The 18380-nt window shown below is 42.7% G+C and overlaps 1 protein-coding gene across 3 annotated transcripts in view; it reads left to right on the forward strand.

Moving 5' to 3' along the window:
* The window catches only part of AIG1 (androgen induced 1), a 222965-nt gene that overhangs the window by 171724 nt on the left and 32861 nt on the right, over positions 1-18380 (forward strand). For all 3 annotated transcript variants that reach the window (XM_072965963.1, XM_006197762.3, XM_072965960.1), the window contains one exon: positions 9248-9363. In XM_072965963.1, the coding sequence (XP_072822064.1) occupies positions 9248-9363 (116 nt within the window). The remainder of the gene's footprint in view (positions 1-9247; positions 9364-18380) is intronic.

Here is an 18380-nt window from a genome sequence, read left to right on the forward strand (position 1 = left end):
TTCCCTCCCTTTCTGTAATAGAAAATTATAATTTTTGTCTGTTCAAGATAAATGTATTTTTTTACTTACATATTGCATCCAGGAATTTATTTTTTTTAATTCATCTTAAATTGCCAGAAATTTTTAAATAATAAAACGAATGGAAAAATAGGACTTACTTAAGGACGTACTATGGTGGTCCTTGAACGAAGGTTTGTTGAGACCCTGTTAAGTTTCCTGCACGGAGCAGGGAACTGAGCATCCAGTGGTCAGTAAAGCTTATTCCTTCTCCCTAAAGAAGTGTTCCCGACGCAGCAGGTCCCCTTCCTTTGTGTTAGCTATAGCATTATGTGGCATATTAATACTCTTTATGGTCACACCAGCATTGGCCTACAAATATCCACATTTCTCCTGTTAATAATAACCCATCGACCAGAACTCGTCCCAGCGGCCCCACCTAACTGGGAAGGGGCAGAGATCTGTGAGGGATGATTCTCTGATGAGCAGAATATGGCTCTGCCTTAAGTGTATACTGAGAAGTAGGTCCCAGACACCGGGGGATTGCAGTCTTAGAGAAGAGCACGAGCAAAGGCGTGGCCTTGTAAGGCCTTCGGGTGGAACAGTGAAGTTCCAGTGCAGAGCGGTAGGAGATTAGTCTAGAAAAGCAGGCTGTGTCCTATCGTATGAGTCTCTGAAGGCAATACTGAGAAATCTGGACTTTGTTCTGAAAAGAGGGAGAAGGTTTTAGAGAAGGGAATCAAATGATCAGAAGAATACTCTGAACTTGGAGGAGGAAGAAGGACCCGGATGAGTGGATTCTGTGGAGCTCCAATAATTTTTGAGATGCATGTGATTAACATTGAAATCCTTGTTTCTTATTTTTTAAGTATCTTTTTCGATTTCAGAGCACTCCTAGCAACAAGTTTCATTTCCCTCTGCTTGCTCCCTAAACTTGACCACGTGTCACGGTCGCTAAGAAGGTTTTATATTGTACTGATCGCAGGGACACTTGATGACTCTTCCCTTCCCTGCCTTCTGCCTCTAACCCACCTCCCATCACTCTCCCACTCTCCAACTAACCCCCTAAAATGCTTTCCAAATGCTTTCAAGGAGAGTTGGCCAAAGAAAAGACAAGAAACCAGCGCAAACAGCATCTCAGAGAGCGCCTGTCTGTGTCAGGGGCCTGGGCTGCTTCTCACTCCCGGCCGCTCTGCCTACCTGAGGCCCTCAGCACCCAGGGATGTCCCCCCAAACAGGACCAGAAAGTCTGGTCTTCCATTTAAACTTGAATGTAGGGCCACCCGTCCTTCGGCCCCTGGAATCCTCCCAAGATGAGTGAGTGGGTGGGTGAGAGAAAGCGCAGGCAGAGCCCTAAGAGCCAGAGTTTCCCTTCCCCACACCCATTCTGCCTCCCACCATCTCCCATCCTCACGTCTTCCCAAGTGCTTCAGAGGCAACACAGCATCGCATTTAAAGGGTAAACCCAGAGGCCAAACTGCCCAGGTCTCAGCCCACATCCACCACCTTCCGGTTGGTAACCTCCAGCAACCTCCTTAAATTCTCTGTGCCTCAGGTTCTGTAAAATGGAATGGATGCTAACGTTTGCCTCAGGGTATCACTGTGAGATGCAAATGACCTTCATCCACGTAGATGACTGGCATGCGGTAGATATTAGACAGTATTATTTAGCAGTTTGTCTTAAGTGAGAGATCTCACAAAATAACTTCAGTCATTTTTTGCATGTACCGTACAAGTCACTTTCACTATAGAATCTCACATAATCCTCGTGCAACCCTAAAGAATTCGGTCTTTTCTGAGCTGAGAGACTCCATGTTTGTATGAGCCTAATTGAAATGCATTCCCAAGAACAGCAGTTTATTGGGGCAAGGATCTTTATCTACTCTGCTCTGGAACATATTTAAATACCTGAAGTCGTGAGTGGCACATGGAAGCAGTACAGGAAGCATTCACTGGATGAATGAAGACACAGGCGAGCTTGGGGGGCAGGGTGTGTCACTCAGTAAAAACACAGGTTTGGAGTGTGGTCCATCTGAGGTCTAAGGCTCATGGCACTGTTCCCTATACTAGCTCTGTGTGACCTCTGATGAATTAGTCCCTCTGTTCCTCCATTGCCTCGTTTATACAATGAAGGTGAAAATACCTATTTCATTTGACTTGCTGTGTGAATTAAATATGATGCCAGTAGAAAATGTTTAGCATAAAACTGAGCTTATGTATTAGGAGCTGAGTGAATGGTAGCCATTCTTATTCCTGTGTGTTCAGCATTTCTGCATATAAATTAATGATGGGGGAAGCAACACAAAACACAGGGGGATGAAAGAAGTCGTACTGCCGTGTTTACCTATCAAATACATGTATTTGCCAGAAATAAAGACCAGCTTTCTTCTCTATTCTTTCCCCTGTGCTGTTTCAGTATGATGGTGTTTATTAAAGTGAAAGAGAAGAGTAGAAAGGGGGAAATTGTAGGTGAGGAGGCTGCAGAGAGGAAGGGGAGATGGGAGGCTGAGGAAGACCTGGAAGAAAGTCTTGGAGAGAATCGAGAACAAGTAGGACAGAGGGAAGGAGGGAGAGAGGAGCTTGTTGGTGATAAATCTCTCCTCTCTCCACTCCATCTCCCCACTGCCTCCCACCAGCTCTTTCTCCTATTCACATCCAAATGTGTTTCTCTTACTGCTATATACCTTGGACTTCAAGGAAGGGGTTAAAACCTAAAGAGATACCTCTGCATCTTACAGGACAAAGTGCAAGCAAAAGTCCTCAATGATTGCTCCTGCCCATCTGCCCTGTCCCGACTCAATCCTTCATGCTCCTTCGTGTCCTGCAGTGTGACAGTCCCCTCGGTGGTCCGTGCGGTGCCTGTACACACTGCTGCTTCTCCTTCATCTTGTGAATGAACTTCCTCCTTTACCCTTTTTTCTGTTTGTGACGCTCCAGTCGCACATAAAAACCCAGTTCAAATATCTCCTGCTGCGTGAAGTTTTCCCTTGAGCCGCCGGAGCAGACCAGGTCCCTCCAGCCACTGCCCCATCACGGGTCTGCACGTCTGCATGTATCTCATGACACTGTCGTCGTTTGATCGTCTGTGGCAGTTATTAGAGGTGCTATTCTGTGGGAACCACGAATGTTAACTTTAAATGTTCATGGAAGAAGTGAATATTAGGTCACTTTAAAGTCACTGTTATGTTTAAAGATACAACAGGAGTTATTTCTGGAATCACTTTGGCAAAAAGAATTCCTTTTGGTGGCCCACAGCCTGCTGGGCTGAAAAGAAGGCTCCACCCTAATGATGCCACAGACCCTTGGCACCTAGTGGATGCCTTCATTAGGTAGATCCAGCAAGAGATATTAACTTCCCTCAAGTCATATTAATAATGCTTTTTAAATGCAAAAATAATAGCCCAGTAAAATGGTGCCACTGTCCTAGGGTAATTGTTTCTATGACGCATCATTTGCTCTTAATTGCAAAGATGTGCATGTCTTGGTTTAATGTGTAGCACTCTTTTGTTTATTTGGCCTAATTATGAAAACCATATCCTAAGAGCTGTTGGGGCTAATGTTAGAACTGGCTGAGTCCCAAATTTAGGACTGAGTCCATGAAGTGTTTTGGAAGTGCCTGGAACGTACTGGCACTTAATAAATATTTGTTCCATCTGAGTCTAAGTTTCTGACCCTAGGTCACATTTCTAACCTCATTCTAAGATGCATGTGTAAGCACATCTTGGACTGATTGGGCAGACAGCAAGAACAGGTATCCAAGACCACACAGAAAAGGCAGAATTTAAAAGGCTCTGGTAGTTTTGGGGGGAGATTCTATGTCCTATTGTACTGGCATCACCACACCAAAACTAGCACTTAAGGAGAGGGAGGCCCACCTCAAAGGGAAGTTCTCTTTGACTCCTGGAGGCTGGAACCTACCGAGGTTGAAATGGGCAGTTTTCTGTCATTCAGAGCACAAAATTATCTCCACTGTGAAGGGAGCGAGAGACGATTAAATTAATTTGGTCAGGTTTTCAGCATTAAAATTTTAGAATTTTTAGAACCTTCATCTGCCTTGTTTCAAGCTGTTTGGAATGACACCACCACCTCCCCACATCCACTGACTCTGAATTTACCGTTGCCCCCAGGGAAGCTCCACCCCAGTTCTGGGCACGCCCCTCCTGACCCTGCTTTTCCCTGTATTCATCAAACATCTGACTTATTCAGAGAGCCCAGAAGTTTTGCAAAGGTTAGGATCAGTCAGTGTTTCGTGATTTTTTTTTTGACTCATCTTTCTCCTGTCACCCTTTCTATCATTTTAGATCAGATTTTGCTAATACAATAGGCTTTCTCTTCAAACTTGGAAATTCCTTCTTGCTTTATTATAGAATAAATTTTCTTTTTTAATCCTTTTTTACTTCAGAGGTGGTTGGGGAGGGGGACAGCAAACAAAACATTCACGTTGCGATATGGAGTGTACAACTTCTTATTACCCAGAGCAGTTTTCCGTATTTTATTTTTATTTATGATATACCTGTAAATTGTTAGGACATCCTAGGGACTTTCCCTTACTCCATCCTCCCAGGCAAGTCTGGTCATATCTCTAGCCCTGCCTGCAGCCAGGTACCTACAAGAATGCAGGTGCTCAGAGACACATGCACACACACACACACACATGCACACAGCCAACCTTCAACTTTTTATTTATGACCAAAAGTTGTGTTGGGTTATAAGAAAACCTTGATATCCTGACAATCATGAAGGCAAGAATTGGGGTCTGCCAACGTGGGGACCACCATGAGCACTACCCCATGTCCCGAAAAACCAGACGTCCCAGGAGCTCCACACAGCAGTCTCATTTTTAATAAGTTCACCTGGCGATTTGATGCATCCATTAGTCTGAGAACACTCCCAGAGGTCTGCCTGTGCCCTCCAGATGCAAATAAGTGGGCATGGGGCTGCCAGGTCTCTTATTATCCAGCTAGGCAGGGGCTGGTCTGGCTCACCTCATGTTCAAAAGCTGGTTTTGCTTCCAAGGAAGAAATGATTTTTATCTCTGTTCATATGGTATGGGAGCAGTACCCTTCTATTCAAAAAATATTTTGGAGAAAAAAGAAGGACCAGAGAAATGGCGGTGAACATAGTCTTCGTTTAATATTCTTTGCACCGTACACTCTGACTACAACCATAGATTCTTGAGCTCTAAGATAATCATGAGCTGCCCCCTTTTGCATCCGCCCTACTCACCAGAATTTGTACATCACACGGCATATGTTTTTACCCTTCTGTTTATTCCTCAGCAAAGTTTACTCAAAAATATCCCTTTAGTTTATAGGCTACTGAATGCCATCACAGATAATCAAAACGTTTTTCCCCATGGCAAGTCCAGATCATTCTGGTGTAGTCCAAATCCATTTCTTTAATCTTGTTAAATACCCTTAAATTCCTCTATCAATACCTAAACTTCCTACTCAACCGTCTCTCCATTTTTTTTGGCAAAAGGACACCTGTTTCTGAATGAAATATTTTAGCAGTTAGAAGGTACAGCTACCATTTATAAATAATCTGTTTCAGGGGATAGACTGTGTGGCTCAGATGTTATGCAAGATAATTTATGTGGCGCAGGGGGCTGGCATTATTGAACCAGCTGGTGAAAAGGTAATTCCCTCTCAATTATCTTTCAATCCTTCTGTTTCCATTTAGGAGAGTCTCTGTTTCATTCTAGTGTGTCTTTAATGCGCCTCCAATACTTATTAACATCCCTGCTTAACACACACAGAGCAGCCTCAGAGTCAAACAGGATAACCTATCTGTCGAACCTTTATTAAGATCAATTAGATTTTCATTGTATTTGTTTTTGTGGTTATCTTCCAGTTATGATATTCCATTCATGAGAGTTTATAAATCATGTAAGTTTTCCTTTAAATATATTTATTTTTAAAAAATGTGAATTGACTAAGAAAACAGTTTTGCTTTGTTTTTTTAAAATCAGGTAGCGTGTGACAGAGCTGCACTAGGACTTTTGACTTTTGCAGGCACCTTGCATTTTTGGGTCCCTTCCTGCATATAATATTATTCAGAATGTATATGCCACAGGAAAGAATGCATTTAGTAAAATATGAAGATCTTTTTGTTTACTTTGATCTCAACCAAAAATTAGTTCTGGTCTGTTGAGAGACAACATAAGTGATCTTCAGTCATGCACTCCCTCAGGGTTATTGAGTCAAAGATGATTTAACTCTAATATCTTTTAAAGACATAATTCTAATATAGAAAACAGAGCCCGGGATTTGGAGACAAACAGAACTAGTCTTGAACCCTCTCCAGACAGTAGCTCTGTGATTGGGGCAAGACCGTTACCTTTTCCAAGTCTCGGTTATCTCATCTGCAGAATAGAGTTAGTAACTCCCCGGTAAGATGTTACTTTGAAGATTAAATTATCTCCATAAATATTTATTGAGCACCTCCTATGTGCCTGGCTCTTTTTTTAAGTTCACAAACGCCACGGTGAACAAAACAGAAGATAACCATTCTTGTGCAGCTGATGGTCTTAAATGGAGTTGAGTACTTGCTTCCTGGTCCTTAAGTCATTGAAGCAGAGTTTGCCTGGGAGTGGTTTAGATCTGAATTTATTATACCCCTGGTTCTTAAATAATTCTCCCTCTTGCTGCTACAGCCTTTGAGGCACAACTAGCTGCCACAGGTTACTTAGAGATTCAGCAAGATCATTCGTGGATTTTTTTTTTAACCTTTTTCTTCAGTTCATAAAATTTTAGCTACCTGCAGGGAAACATTTACATTTGTTATAAATATTATCGCACAATTTTTACTTTTGTTGCTGTATAATGTTTAGCAGTAAACGTAATTCATATTACAGTTTTTTTAAAAGGGAAACATACATTCTCCAGTGCCTGAAAATTCTGAATGGTAAGCTGTTACCCTCATATCGGATTTGCCGCTGGCCAAACTGCCATAGGTACAGCCAGCCACAAAAAGATCTTTTGTCCTGGGCTATGTCACTAATGGAATAGGTAGCTCATTTTTCGTGGTGATAATGCCAGTGAAGTGACCTAGAAAGATTTTCATTTTTCAAAAAGGTTTTTTTGTCTGGCATCATCAAAGTATGTCTTAACCCCTCTAGGCATGACATCTGATCATCAACAAGAAGACTAGGTAACATAATGATAACTGGGTAGCTGGACGAGAATATTCAGATTAGTTATTTGAACTTACATAACTTTATAGAAAATGGGTGATTTTTTTTTACTCAGTTTGGAGCAATGGGGGAAAAGGTAGAGCTTGGATATTTTTTAATATTAATAAGTCAAAAATAATATCATCATTCTGTAACCCACAGGCTATGAGAGTCAGCAATACCTTCAGCACAAAAGTTTGATTTGCAGGGATTTTTCTAAGATTTGCTAAGACTTGGCCTTATTGCTAACTATATATTTGAATTTTATAGGGATGCACCCTTGTAAAACTATTGTTGGCATCTCAAATTGTTGGTGAAATTCCAGGCTGATGTCATCTGAGGTGACTAGATTATAATGGGGGAAAAAAAAAACAATAAAAACATCCTTAAAATGCATATTGTCTCTGTATCAACACACATGGTAAATTTTGTGTGGTTCCCTTCAGAGCTAGTTATACTGTTTTAAAACAATAATAGAGAAGCAAAGGATAAGGAAATAGAAAGCTACCCAGCTGTGGAATCACCCACCTGACATTCTAGGCATAACATAGTCTAATTACAATGCACTGGCAGTCAGAACAGTTACATAGAGGAGAAAGTTTAAGGCAAAGAATTTCCAGTGTCTTCGTGTTTATTACAAGATCCTGTCTCTTTTTATTACGAATATAAACAATAAGTTGCTAGAAAGACTTTCACCTTGATATCCCCACCATGTCTTTTCCCACCAAGGCCTGTCTGTCACCTGGTTCCGTTTTGCTACAATACTTATTAGAGTTTGAAAATCATAACATTTAATTTCCTGCCTTTTCCTTGAACATGCAAACTCTACAGCAAGAGCAGAACAGAGATTCTTTCATGGCCATTAAGGAGAAACGAAATAGTATCCAAACTTGCTGATGATTCAGTTCTCAGTTTTGCCATCTTCTTACCCTTGGGAAACTCTCCAGTGTTGGAAGGTATATCTATATCCTGACCCAGTTTTACCTAAGAAGCTCTTTTTCCCGTATATCTGTCCACCAAATTTCAATGCCAAGGATACTCAGCTTTCTTTTCTTCTTACCGTATGGTGGGGAGACATTTTATCCCCATCCTGGCCCACAGAGCTGAGTATCTAGAGTGGCCACTGGGCTTGAAAAACAAATGGAAATGGTCCACGCAGCTTCTTTGGAGTCTACCTTCAAACATAGTATCTAAATCCATGCACTACTGATACAAACCAGTACATCCTTTCTGGAAGCTTATTTGGCTGCATTTCCTAGTCTGCTGCTGATACATACATAATTGGCCGTTATGCATCAGCAGCCTTAAAATCTCCATAGACTTACAGACTTTGACTATAAGAAAACAATCGAAATCACTATGTTGTACACCTGACGCTAATATAATATCATAAACCATCAATACTTCAATTAAAAAAGTAAAAAATGAATTTGAAAAAAGAAAGTAATTTAACCTTCAGACATGGAGACAAAGGTGTCTCTAAAAGATATTCATCATGACGTTTTTAATAAATGAAAAGTTGAAAATCTTTTCCTACTTAATGTCCAAGAACAAGAATTGGTTATATAAATACTGGTACATCCATAAAATGGAGTTTTAAGCAGCTATGGTCAGGGCTGATATTTTAGGAGGATTTCTAAAAGGCATACCAAAAATTCTCATGCTACAATCCCAAACAAAATTGTGTCACACAATTTGATCGTAACTCTGTATGAATAACGTGAACGAGGAAGAGGAAGAAAAGACATAGAGCAAAATATTAACAGTGGTTATTTTGATTCCTTTCTTATATACCCATTTTTCCCCCATACATTTTTCTATAATTTCCTGTAACAGGCAAAAATGAAATACAATTTCAAAAATTAAGGTACGGAAGAAAAATCAAGGGAGCAGTTGACGGACGGCATGTTTCCAGGTCTTTTTCTACCTCTTAGGCGCGCCGTAGACTGCTCTCTGCTGTGGCACTTCTGCTAGGAATTTACAGTCTCCATTTTCCTACTAAAGACAAAGCGAATACTGCAACTATTGAGGGGTGATGATAAGAATCTGTGTCACCTGGTCTCTGTTCTTTTTCAGCACACAACGGTTCTGCCCTTTATATTGATCGAGATGAGGACATCACACCATGCGTATCCCAGCAGGAGCAGCGGACTTGCCGCCATATGTACCTTCTCTGTTGGCTATATATTATGGTAAGGACAGTGCCTGCTGGGCTTTCGTATTGTATCAGATTTTGCACTGCTAAATTTGGGCACATATTTCATTATGGATATAATCACTAACAGATTCACACTGCGTGCCTCATTTGGTCCAAGACCTGGGCTTTGTCTCATTTCCCCAGATGCTTATATTTTTAGAAAGTATATGCCAAACCTCACACAACAGGAATTTGTTGAACGATCCCATGTAAGCAGTGGTTCTTCCAAGGCTACATTTTTCAACTCTTTTTCAAACTAAATGTTTTTCTTGGACGTCAGTTTTATTGCTTAAGGGCTTTTTTGCTTGGGATTTTTTGTTGTTGTTGCTTTTGTTGGGGAGTGAGGGAGTTGCAGCGAATGCAAATGAGGACAGAAGAAATGACCTCTTAGAGGAGTGACTTCTAACCTCTAAGTGAAACAAGTGAAAATGTACGTTTTCCTGAGTCAGTCTGAAACCTGTCCCAGAATTAGCTATTACATATAGCATGCATTTAACAGTTTGGTTTTTAAAAACTGGGGTAAGTAAATTGCAGGAAATCTTCACTTGGTCTGTTGGGCACAAGTAAGTCCCAAGTGGGAGAGGCCAGATTTATCTGATAAGAGGTTTTGCCCAATGAGTTTACTTCACTTTAATTTCAGTTCTAACCACTTTTTAATATTTCAAAATTATTTATCTTAAGACAGAGAATTTCTTACTTCTCTGCATAATCCCAAGAACTCTTTGATATATTAGCATACACAGAAGAGGTCTCTCCTCTCAGCATTTCAGCCTCTTGGGACGCTCATGTCCTGAGTTCTGGGTCACCTTTCAGCCTGAAGGACTGAATCCCATTCTTCCAAACTCCCCAGAACTGTACTTAATGCCACCAAAATCCCAGAGCACTTTGGGAGGTCCTGTCTCTGTGGAGTGTTTTGCTCCAGCCAGTCCAGAAATATAAAATAAAGGTCAGCACAGTACTTCACATATTTTGCCTAAATGATCACATAATGCTCCAAATCAAACAAAAAGGTCATTTGCTTCTAAAAAGTCACATCCTATGGCTAAATCTAAGGGGACACCCAGACTGCAGACGCCAGAACACACATGCAGTAATGTTCAAACCTATTTGCCACTTCATTGATTTGTCAGTGACTGTTCATTATGACTGGGGAATGTTTGTTTTCCTAGTCGCTTTCTAGATTTTTTTTCCCCACCTAAAATGCTAGGTATTGACTTCCTCTGAAAGAAAAGGTCCAAATGATGAGGGCTCACGGGTGAAATGTGACTTTGAAATTATTTCTTAAAAATGAATGTATGTGCTTTATACATATGAACTGGATGTTCGAATGACTCTGATCTTTCAGAAGAGTCGTGTAGGAAAGCTAGCAGTTACTCTGGGGATGCTGCAATAGTTACAGCACATCGCACATCTGGAACTGCCTACAGCGCGTTAGTTTAAAAATCAAACGCCCTTCCCCCCTCCCCCGAAAATATAATCTCATGACTGCACGCATATTTACTTACCTGTGGGAAAGGAAGCTTTTCACTCTGGATGTATTTCTATGAATTCATTTATGTGCCATTAAATTATCTGAGTCTTGTAGAGCCCTAGAGGTTTCAGGAACTACGTGCTTTCTAATGGCTTTTCTTCCACCGTGGGTACAATCAGTCCACGTTCCAAGGAGACACGTGGGAAATACCACATAGTCTCCACGATAGACCCCCAAGATCCCTCATTAAAATGAAACATTACTTACGCCCTTCGTGCCAAGGGAGGCTTGCCAGCTCTGCGTACTCCCTGAGCAAACCAGCACTTGTTTGGACACATATCTGCATTAACCAGAGCATTCTCCCAGATACGTCCTGAGAAAGCTTCCAAAGTAGACTTTTTCCTTTGGTGTTCTGCCCTTGGCATTCATAACTATGCCAAGAGCTAAACAATGCCCCTCACATTATGTCACACTACATAAATCCAAGGATTTTAGTTGTTATCCAAAAGGTGCTGGCTCTTGCTCCCTTCAGGCTATCTCAGGGCCCATGTACCAGTGACACAGCAGAGGAAGGCTCAGCATATGACATCCTTCCACGGCATCCCAGGGTTGTGACTGGACATTCCAGAACCTTATGCCAAAATGTGAGAAAGGATTCCTCTTACCACGTGCTAATTATAAAATAAATAGACCTCCCTTACAATCCTCTGTACAGTTGAGCTGAGTCTAAACCTCCAAAGCTGCTGCCCAGCCTGTCTGTCTGCTTTGCTCTGATTCTAGCCTTTCACAAGTCTCCCTGCCTGTGTGACTGTGTCCTCTTCCTGGACTTGGATGGCAAGAGCTGAGAAAGCAAGAGATGAGGGGGCTTCCCCTCCCGGACTGGAGCCCGTTGAGCTCCCAAGCTCAGTGGCCGGGTTTCCTGGCCCCTATCTGAGTCCTACCCAAGCTTAGCACCTGAAATCATCCCAGACTCCTACCACGCCCACCTCCACCACTCCACTGCTCTCCTCTCTCCACTCGCCCAGGTGTCTGGGACACACATGCACCCCCGACCACGTGTGGTGGGCTCTTAGCTCCCTCCCTGCACACTTCTCCTCCACCGTCATTCCTGCACGTGTTTCCCTGCACCGGGTTTGTGAGGTTTCCCCTGAGGCCTTGCATGGCCCGTGTTACCTTAGGCAGGACACAACGCAGATCCCCAGTTTCCTCACAAGAGTAATTATCGGGAATTGCAGTGAATACAATTTTTTTGACTGCTGTGCCAAAAAGCTTTTCAAATGTTATCTTATTTAGTCTGCCAAATAACCCTTTGAGATAAGCATTATCTTGGCTCATTTAGCAGATAAGGAGACCAAAGTTTAGCAAGATAATATGGCTGGCCCAAGGAAGAGACACTGTTTTTTGCTGTTGCTAGAACTACAGTTGAGCCTTGAACAACGTGGGCATTGGGGCCCCGACCATCCCTGTGGTGTAAAATGTGGTCAGCTCCACATGCGCACTTCTTCCATGTCTATGATTTCTGTGTTACCTGAGGTTCCACATCTGCAGATCCAACCAATCTCGGATCATGTAGTACTGTAGTAAGTGTTTACTGTAAAAAGCCACATGTAAGTGGACCATCGCAGTTCACACCCATGTTGTTCATGGGCGGACTGGACAGCGCAAGCCCTGGGGTGCAGGTACAGGGTCTACACGATGAATCCTGCTCTCCACTCCCTCTTACTGTGTGAAGAGTGACTCTGTGGGTGAACAGATTGTGAGGTTGTAGCTTTGTTTTTGTTCTGTACATCGGAAGCAGCCGTGTCTAGCCATTACAGCCACTTCTTGGGTTCGAATTCTGACTCTGCTTAACCTTTCTGGGCTTTAATTGGTTCAGATACAGAACAGGGGCAAGGAGAGTACGTACCTCGCAGGGCGGTTGTGAGGACGCAGTTACTAGAAGGGGAGCCCGCAGAACTGTGCCTGCACACGGTGAAAAGTTTCTGCGTTTGCTATTATTGTCATTATTTCTATATTTGTTGTTCTGAGAAGGTCCCCAGCAAACAGTGACAAGAGCACGTGATGTTTTCTTATCAAGGGATTGAGAATGTCAGTTACTACGCACGAGTCCTTTCTCTTCCTTTCCCCAATCTTGCTCCCTCGGACATTCTTCGCTTTAAAAATCCACAACAATAAAGGACATGAAGATACCACTTTGTTTTTTAAGCTTAAAGGGATCATCAGGAAACCTTGCAGGGGGGCTGGGTGAAACAGCATCATGGGATGCTGACAGCAGTCGTCCTCTAGTTCACAAATTCTGCAAGAGAAGACATCCTGGCTTTACCTGGAGCAGGACTCCTGGTGGCCAGTCTGCTCCTTGGATGTGGCCCCCCAGCACCTCCCGTCCTTGTCTTCCTGCAGCGCTGCCGCTACTTTTCAATCTGCAGGACACAGAAAGAGGGAACCACCCCAGGTCCTAGGAAATTTACATCCCCTACAGTTCAACAGCGGGTCTCCTCTGTGCTGAGGGGTCTTCTTCCTGCCTCTGGCCACTGCCCCCTCCCACAGTGGTTCTCATTCAGCCAGGGCCCACCTGAGATCTCAGGGGCCGTCAGAGTACATGTCGCCCACTAAATGCAAGGCACTGAATGCAAGGAGCAAGGAGGCATTAGTAGGGCAGAAAATGCGTCCTGGGGGTTTCTTCTTATGGATAAACATTTCTTGTCACGTCAGTGAGCTTATATACAGCAAGACAGAGATATCTGTTCTCGGGGTCCTCATGATTTCTGATAAATTTCACATTCTAAGTCCCATTACCCCCAAATGTGTCCATCATACAATTTTCCAACCTAGAAAATAAAGTAAAATCATAATGAAGTATGTTCTTCCTTTTATGACATAAACCCAAATTGTCCCAAGTCAGAATTTTATCAACACCAAACTTGATATCAGCCATGGCATTGCAGATTTTTCTTGTTTTCTTATTGAAACTTTCCTATATTTCCTCAAGTTTTTGCTGGGAACATACATTATTTTTAAAATAGAGAAAAGCATTCTTAAAAATAAAAATAATTATGAGTTTGTGAAGGAAAAGGCGGGCTGGTCTAACAAGATAACTCACAAGTCTAGGAATGTGAAGGAGAGGCTGGGCTGGGCTAACAATAACAAGATAACTCACAAATCTAATTATCGGAATACTGATCAGAGTTCTGCTGGACTAACTTGTAAATCTAAGTTAATTAGTGTTGGTTTGCTGTTCATGTTTTTTGCTAGCCAGCTGGATTTTCAAAGATACATATCTGGCTTTGGAATGTTGGTTTGCTGCCTCCCTGCCTCCACCTTTGTGATGATAATGCTGCTAAAACTGTTCCATGCCTATTGGCCGAATACCCCAAGCTTGTACTTTACCCTGTACAACCTCATGCGCACGTCTTGGAGGTGCTCAGAGCTTCAGAGCAGAAGCCCCTCTGAGCCCGCCGGCCTAATGCATCTGAGTACTCCAACCCTCCGAGTGGTGCTTGTTTCTTGGCTGGCCTATCGCTTCTGTAACAAGTTTACTCATTGGAAAGTTTTGAACAGAGAATTGACATATTCTTAGACATTTGTAAAGTTTCACTTTGGCTACTGTGTAAAGAATGGACATGGGGACAAGGATAGGCAAGAGAACAGGTGAAAACTACAGAAGTAATTCTAGTGGGAGGTGAAGTAGTTTGGACCAAAGTGGTAGAAATGACAGTGTAAGAAGTAGTAGAATTCTGAATATGTTTTGAAGATAAAGTCAACAGTATTCCCTGTTTAATTTAGACCAAATCTAAAACTCCCGACTAATCCCCTTTAGTGTTTTTTAACCTTGGTGTGTGACAAGCAGAATAATGGTCCCCAAAGAGGTCCACAGCCTAATTCCCGGAACCTGTGAATACATCACCTCACGTGACAAAAAAAAGACTTCGCAGATGTGATCGCATTAAAGACTTCGACACGGGGAGATTAACCTGCATTATCCAAGTGGGCCCAACCTAACGTTAAAGGAAGAAACCCTTTCTCGGCTGTGATCAGAGAGGGACATGATTGGGAGAACAGTCAGAGAGCTCTAATGGGAAAAGGACTCCAGCAACCGTTGCGGGCTCTGAAGATGGAGGAAGAGATCCACAACCAAGGAATGTGGGCTGTTTCTAGAAGGTAGAAAAGTCAAGGAGACAGATTTCCCCTAGAGCCTCCAGAGAGGAGTGCAGCCCTGCCAACATCTCGATATTAGTCTTGCGAGATTTGTGTTGGATTTTGAACATACAGAATTATAAAATAAATTTGCATTGTTTTAAGCAACAAAGTTTGTGGTAATGTGTTATAGCCACAAGGCAACCAATAGGATTGAGCAAACCACTCAGTATCTGTGGCCCTCTGTTTTTCCACCTGGAAAAAAAAAAAGAGGGTGATGACACTTAGGCAGGATTGCTGTGAGAATCAGAAAAATGGGTACAAAATGTGCACCAGATCATTGGCACTCAGTACAGTATCCATTGTTGCTGTTCTGTGTTTAAGCTAAGAATACTCAACTCTTAGGTAACCTGAACTCACCCGCTTTCTGCATGTTTCTTCACTCATTAACCTGATAACACTACTCTGGGAGGTAGGGGTCCAGAACCTTGAAGTCAGATGGTCTTTGTTCAGTTCCTCTCTTATTAGGGGCTTTGAGCAAATTACTTATACTCTCTGAGGCTCATTTTTACCACCTTTAAAAAGGGAGATAATGCCGGCACATAAGCTCCTGTTAGAGATAATGTATGAATGCGCCTGTGTGTCACTCAAGAAACAGCATCTTTCCTTTCCCCCAAGCTACAGAAATCCTGAGTGTCTGAGTCTCTATGAGAAAGTGCTGTTTCTCTCGCTTCCTCTTTTCCCTGCCATCCTTATTTTCATTTTATCCTCTGCTCTTCTTAGGGATTTGGGCCCTGCTTCATGGGGTTTGTGTCTCCTTGCTGCCAGTCAAGAATGCTAAAGAGTGTTCTGAAAATTTCTTATGGTTCACATTCTAAGTTATTTCCTGAGTCCTGCTTTTCCCCTGAGAATTGAGACTACTGTTGCTTTCCCATTATTCTAATCTGCTTGTTTTTACAAACACTTTGTGGAGAGGTAGTTAGTGTTTTCTCATCTTCTAAGGAGGAGAAGTCTATCCACACCATTGAGGACTTGCCCAGTGGCTTGCACTGGGCTCCTCAGAGTGTCCACTTCAGTGCTAACTGAATCCGTTTCTTAGATCAGCATCTGGAATTCCCAGTGTTTATTATTCTGAAGAATAACATCTTTCTGTACCCACCCTTTCCTTGTCTCCTGTGCCAATAGGGGAGGAGTTTCCACACCTTCCAACAGGTAACCTTCCCCTATGTAGTCTGGCTCCACCCCCTCCCAGCTCTCCACTAATTGGTCATCACGTTATCCTCCCATAACTGCAGTCTCACTACCAGATCCTTCCAATCAATGCTTGAACATACTCCTGTCTTAGTCCCTACCTTAAAAAAAATTACTCTCTTGGGACCACTCCCTTTTACGTCTAGCTACTGCACTGTCTCCTTACTCACAGCCGAGTTTCTCTAAAAATTCGTCTACACTGTCTCCACTCCCATTTACACACTTAGAAGGGCAGTGAAGTCGTCAAGAGAATGGATTTGTAAGCCAAGCTGCCTGAACCGGGATCCTGCTTCTGCCACATGACCTTGGGCAGGTCAAATAACCTCTCCATGCCTTCGTTTCCTCATCTCTAGAATGGAATAAGAAGAGTACCTGCTTCATCAGGTTGTTGTGATGACTGAAGTAATATAAATTTTAAGTATATGGAGAGTTCGTAGGGCAGTACCTAGGCAGGGCTTGTACTATGTTAATATGATTATAATCCACTCCAGTGCAGCATAGGCTTCATTACTTCGGTAGAACCTTTGCTGATGTCACCAGTAACTTCTATTTTGGTAAATCCATTGAATGCTTTGTAGACCTCTACTTGATTGACATTTCAGCAGTTCTGGTACTAAAACATCCCCCCTTCCTGAGTCACTCTCTTTCCTCACTTGGATGATAGATGATCTTCCCAGCTTCCTCCCTGTTCTCTCAGCATCAGCTGCTGGTTCTCCCTACTCTACTCAAACCTCAGTGTCGGAGTTGTTTGGAGCTCAGCCCTAGGCCGTCTTCTCTTTTATTGATTATTTCTTAAATTTTTTCATGGCAAGAATACTTGACTTGAGGTCTACACTCATAACCTAGGTCCTCTTTTTTTACTACCCATTCTCCCTAGGTCAACCCATCCACTCCATGTTCACAACTACCTTCATCTCAGCTCTCTGGCTCAGGGCTCTCTCCCGATATCACTCACAAGCCTCTCACACTTAGCAACTGCAAACTCACGCAGTACCTGCTTTCCCAACTGGCACCCCAAACTTCTGTTTCCTGGCGTTGCCACCCACCAGTTTTTCATGCCAGAAATCTGTGAAACCTCAACCCTTCTCTCTTGGGCCTGCGACAGAGAATCTTCCACCAGCTTCTGGCTCCTCTCCCTCCAAAGTGCTTTTAGAATCTTTACGCTTTGCTCTTTCTCCACTGCCAACACCGTGGTCCAAGCTTGAGTTATTTCCCTCCTGAACCACTGCGTAGAACTGGCATTTCCCCAGCACCACCCGTCTATGTGTAGGAGCCCTGAGGGACCTTTGAAAAACACACAATGACCATGCCGCTCCCTTTCTCCAACAGTATGGTTGACTTCCTGTTGCTTCTAGGGGTAGAGCCCGAAATTCCTTTCCATGGCTTAGGAGACCTGTATCAGCTGACCCCACCGGTCTCTCTGGCCTCCTCCTCCTCCTCTTCTCCCTTTGCTTACTAGCTCCAGTCACAGTGACCTTCTCACTGGTTGTCAAGGACAGTACTTTCCTTCCAACCTCAAAGCTCCCGCCTTCCCCACACCGCCATCCAACCCCACCGCTCCCTCAGTGAGGTCTCCCATGATTATTAGTTCCAAATCCTACTCACCCTTCAGGTATTAGCTTAAATATGTCTTTCTTAGGGAGGCCTTCTATGATTTCCAAGACTTGGGTCAGCCTCTCTGTGGTACCTGTCACCTATTCATTTCCTGTTCATTTCCATCTAGGAAGTTAAAAAAACAGTTTTGGTTATGTGGTTATTTGGTTAATTTTTTTGCCCAAAGTCTGCCACCCAGATCCTCTCCCCTCCCTACCTAGACAACAGAAAGATGAATAGTTGAAATGGTCTTAAATAAAAAGAGCTTCCTTGTCTGCAGTTTTTAAGGGTTAATACAGAACTATTCTCTTTAGACATCACATCAATCAAAATATCAGAGAAAATGTTATTAAGATAGATTGCTTAATAAGAGAAATCGTGATAGCATGTGAGGTTTAAATACAAGCAGATAGAGTAAGGAAATTTTTTTAATTTTTAGAAATATTTACACTATCGGCTGAAATAAATACGCAGCCTAAAAGTTGAGAGTTATGTTTTATTTGGTGGGAGAAATTGAGCTGGGATGAGAGCCTCTCAGATCTCTCTGAGGGTCCGCCCTGAAG

Source organism: Vicugna pacos, chromosome 8, assembly GCF_048564905.1.
Source record: "Vicugna pacos chromosome 8, VicPac4, whole genome shotgun sequence".
Taxonomy (NCBI): domain Eukaryota; kingdom Metazoa; phylum Chordata; class Mammalia; order Artiodactyla; family Camelidae; genus Vicugna; species Vicugna pacos.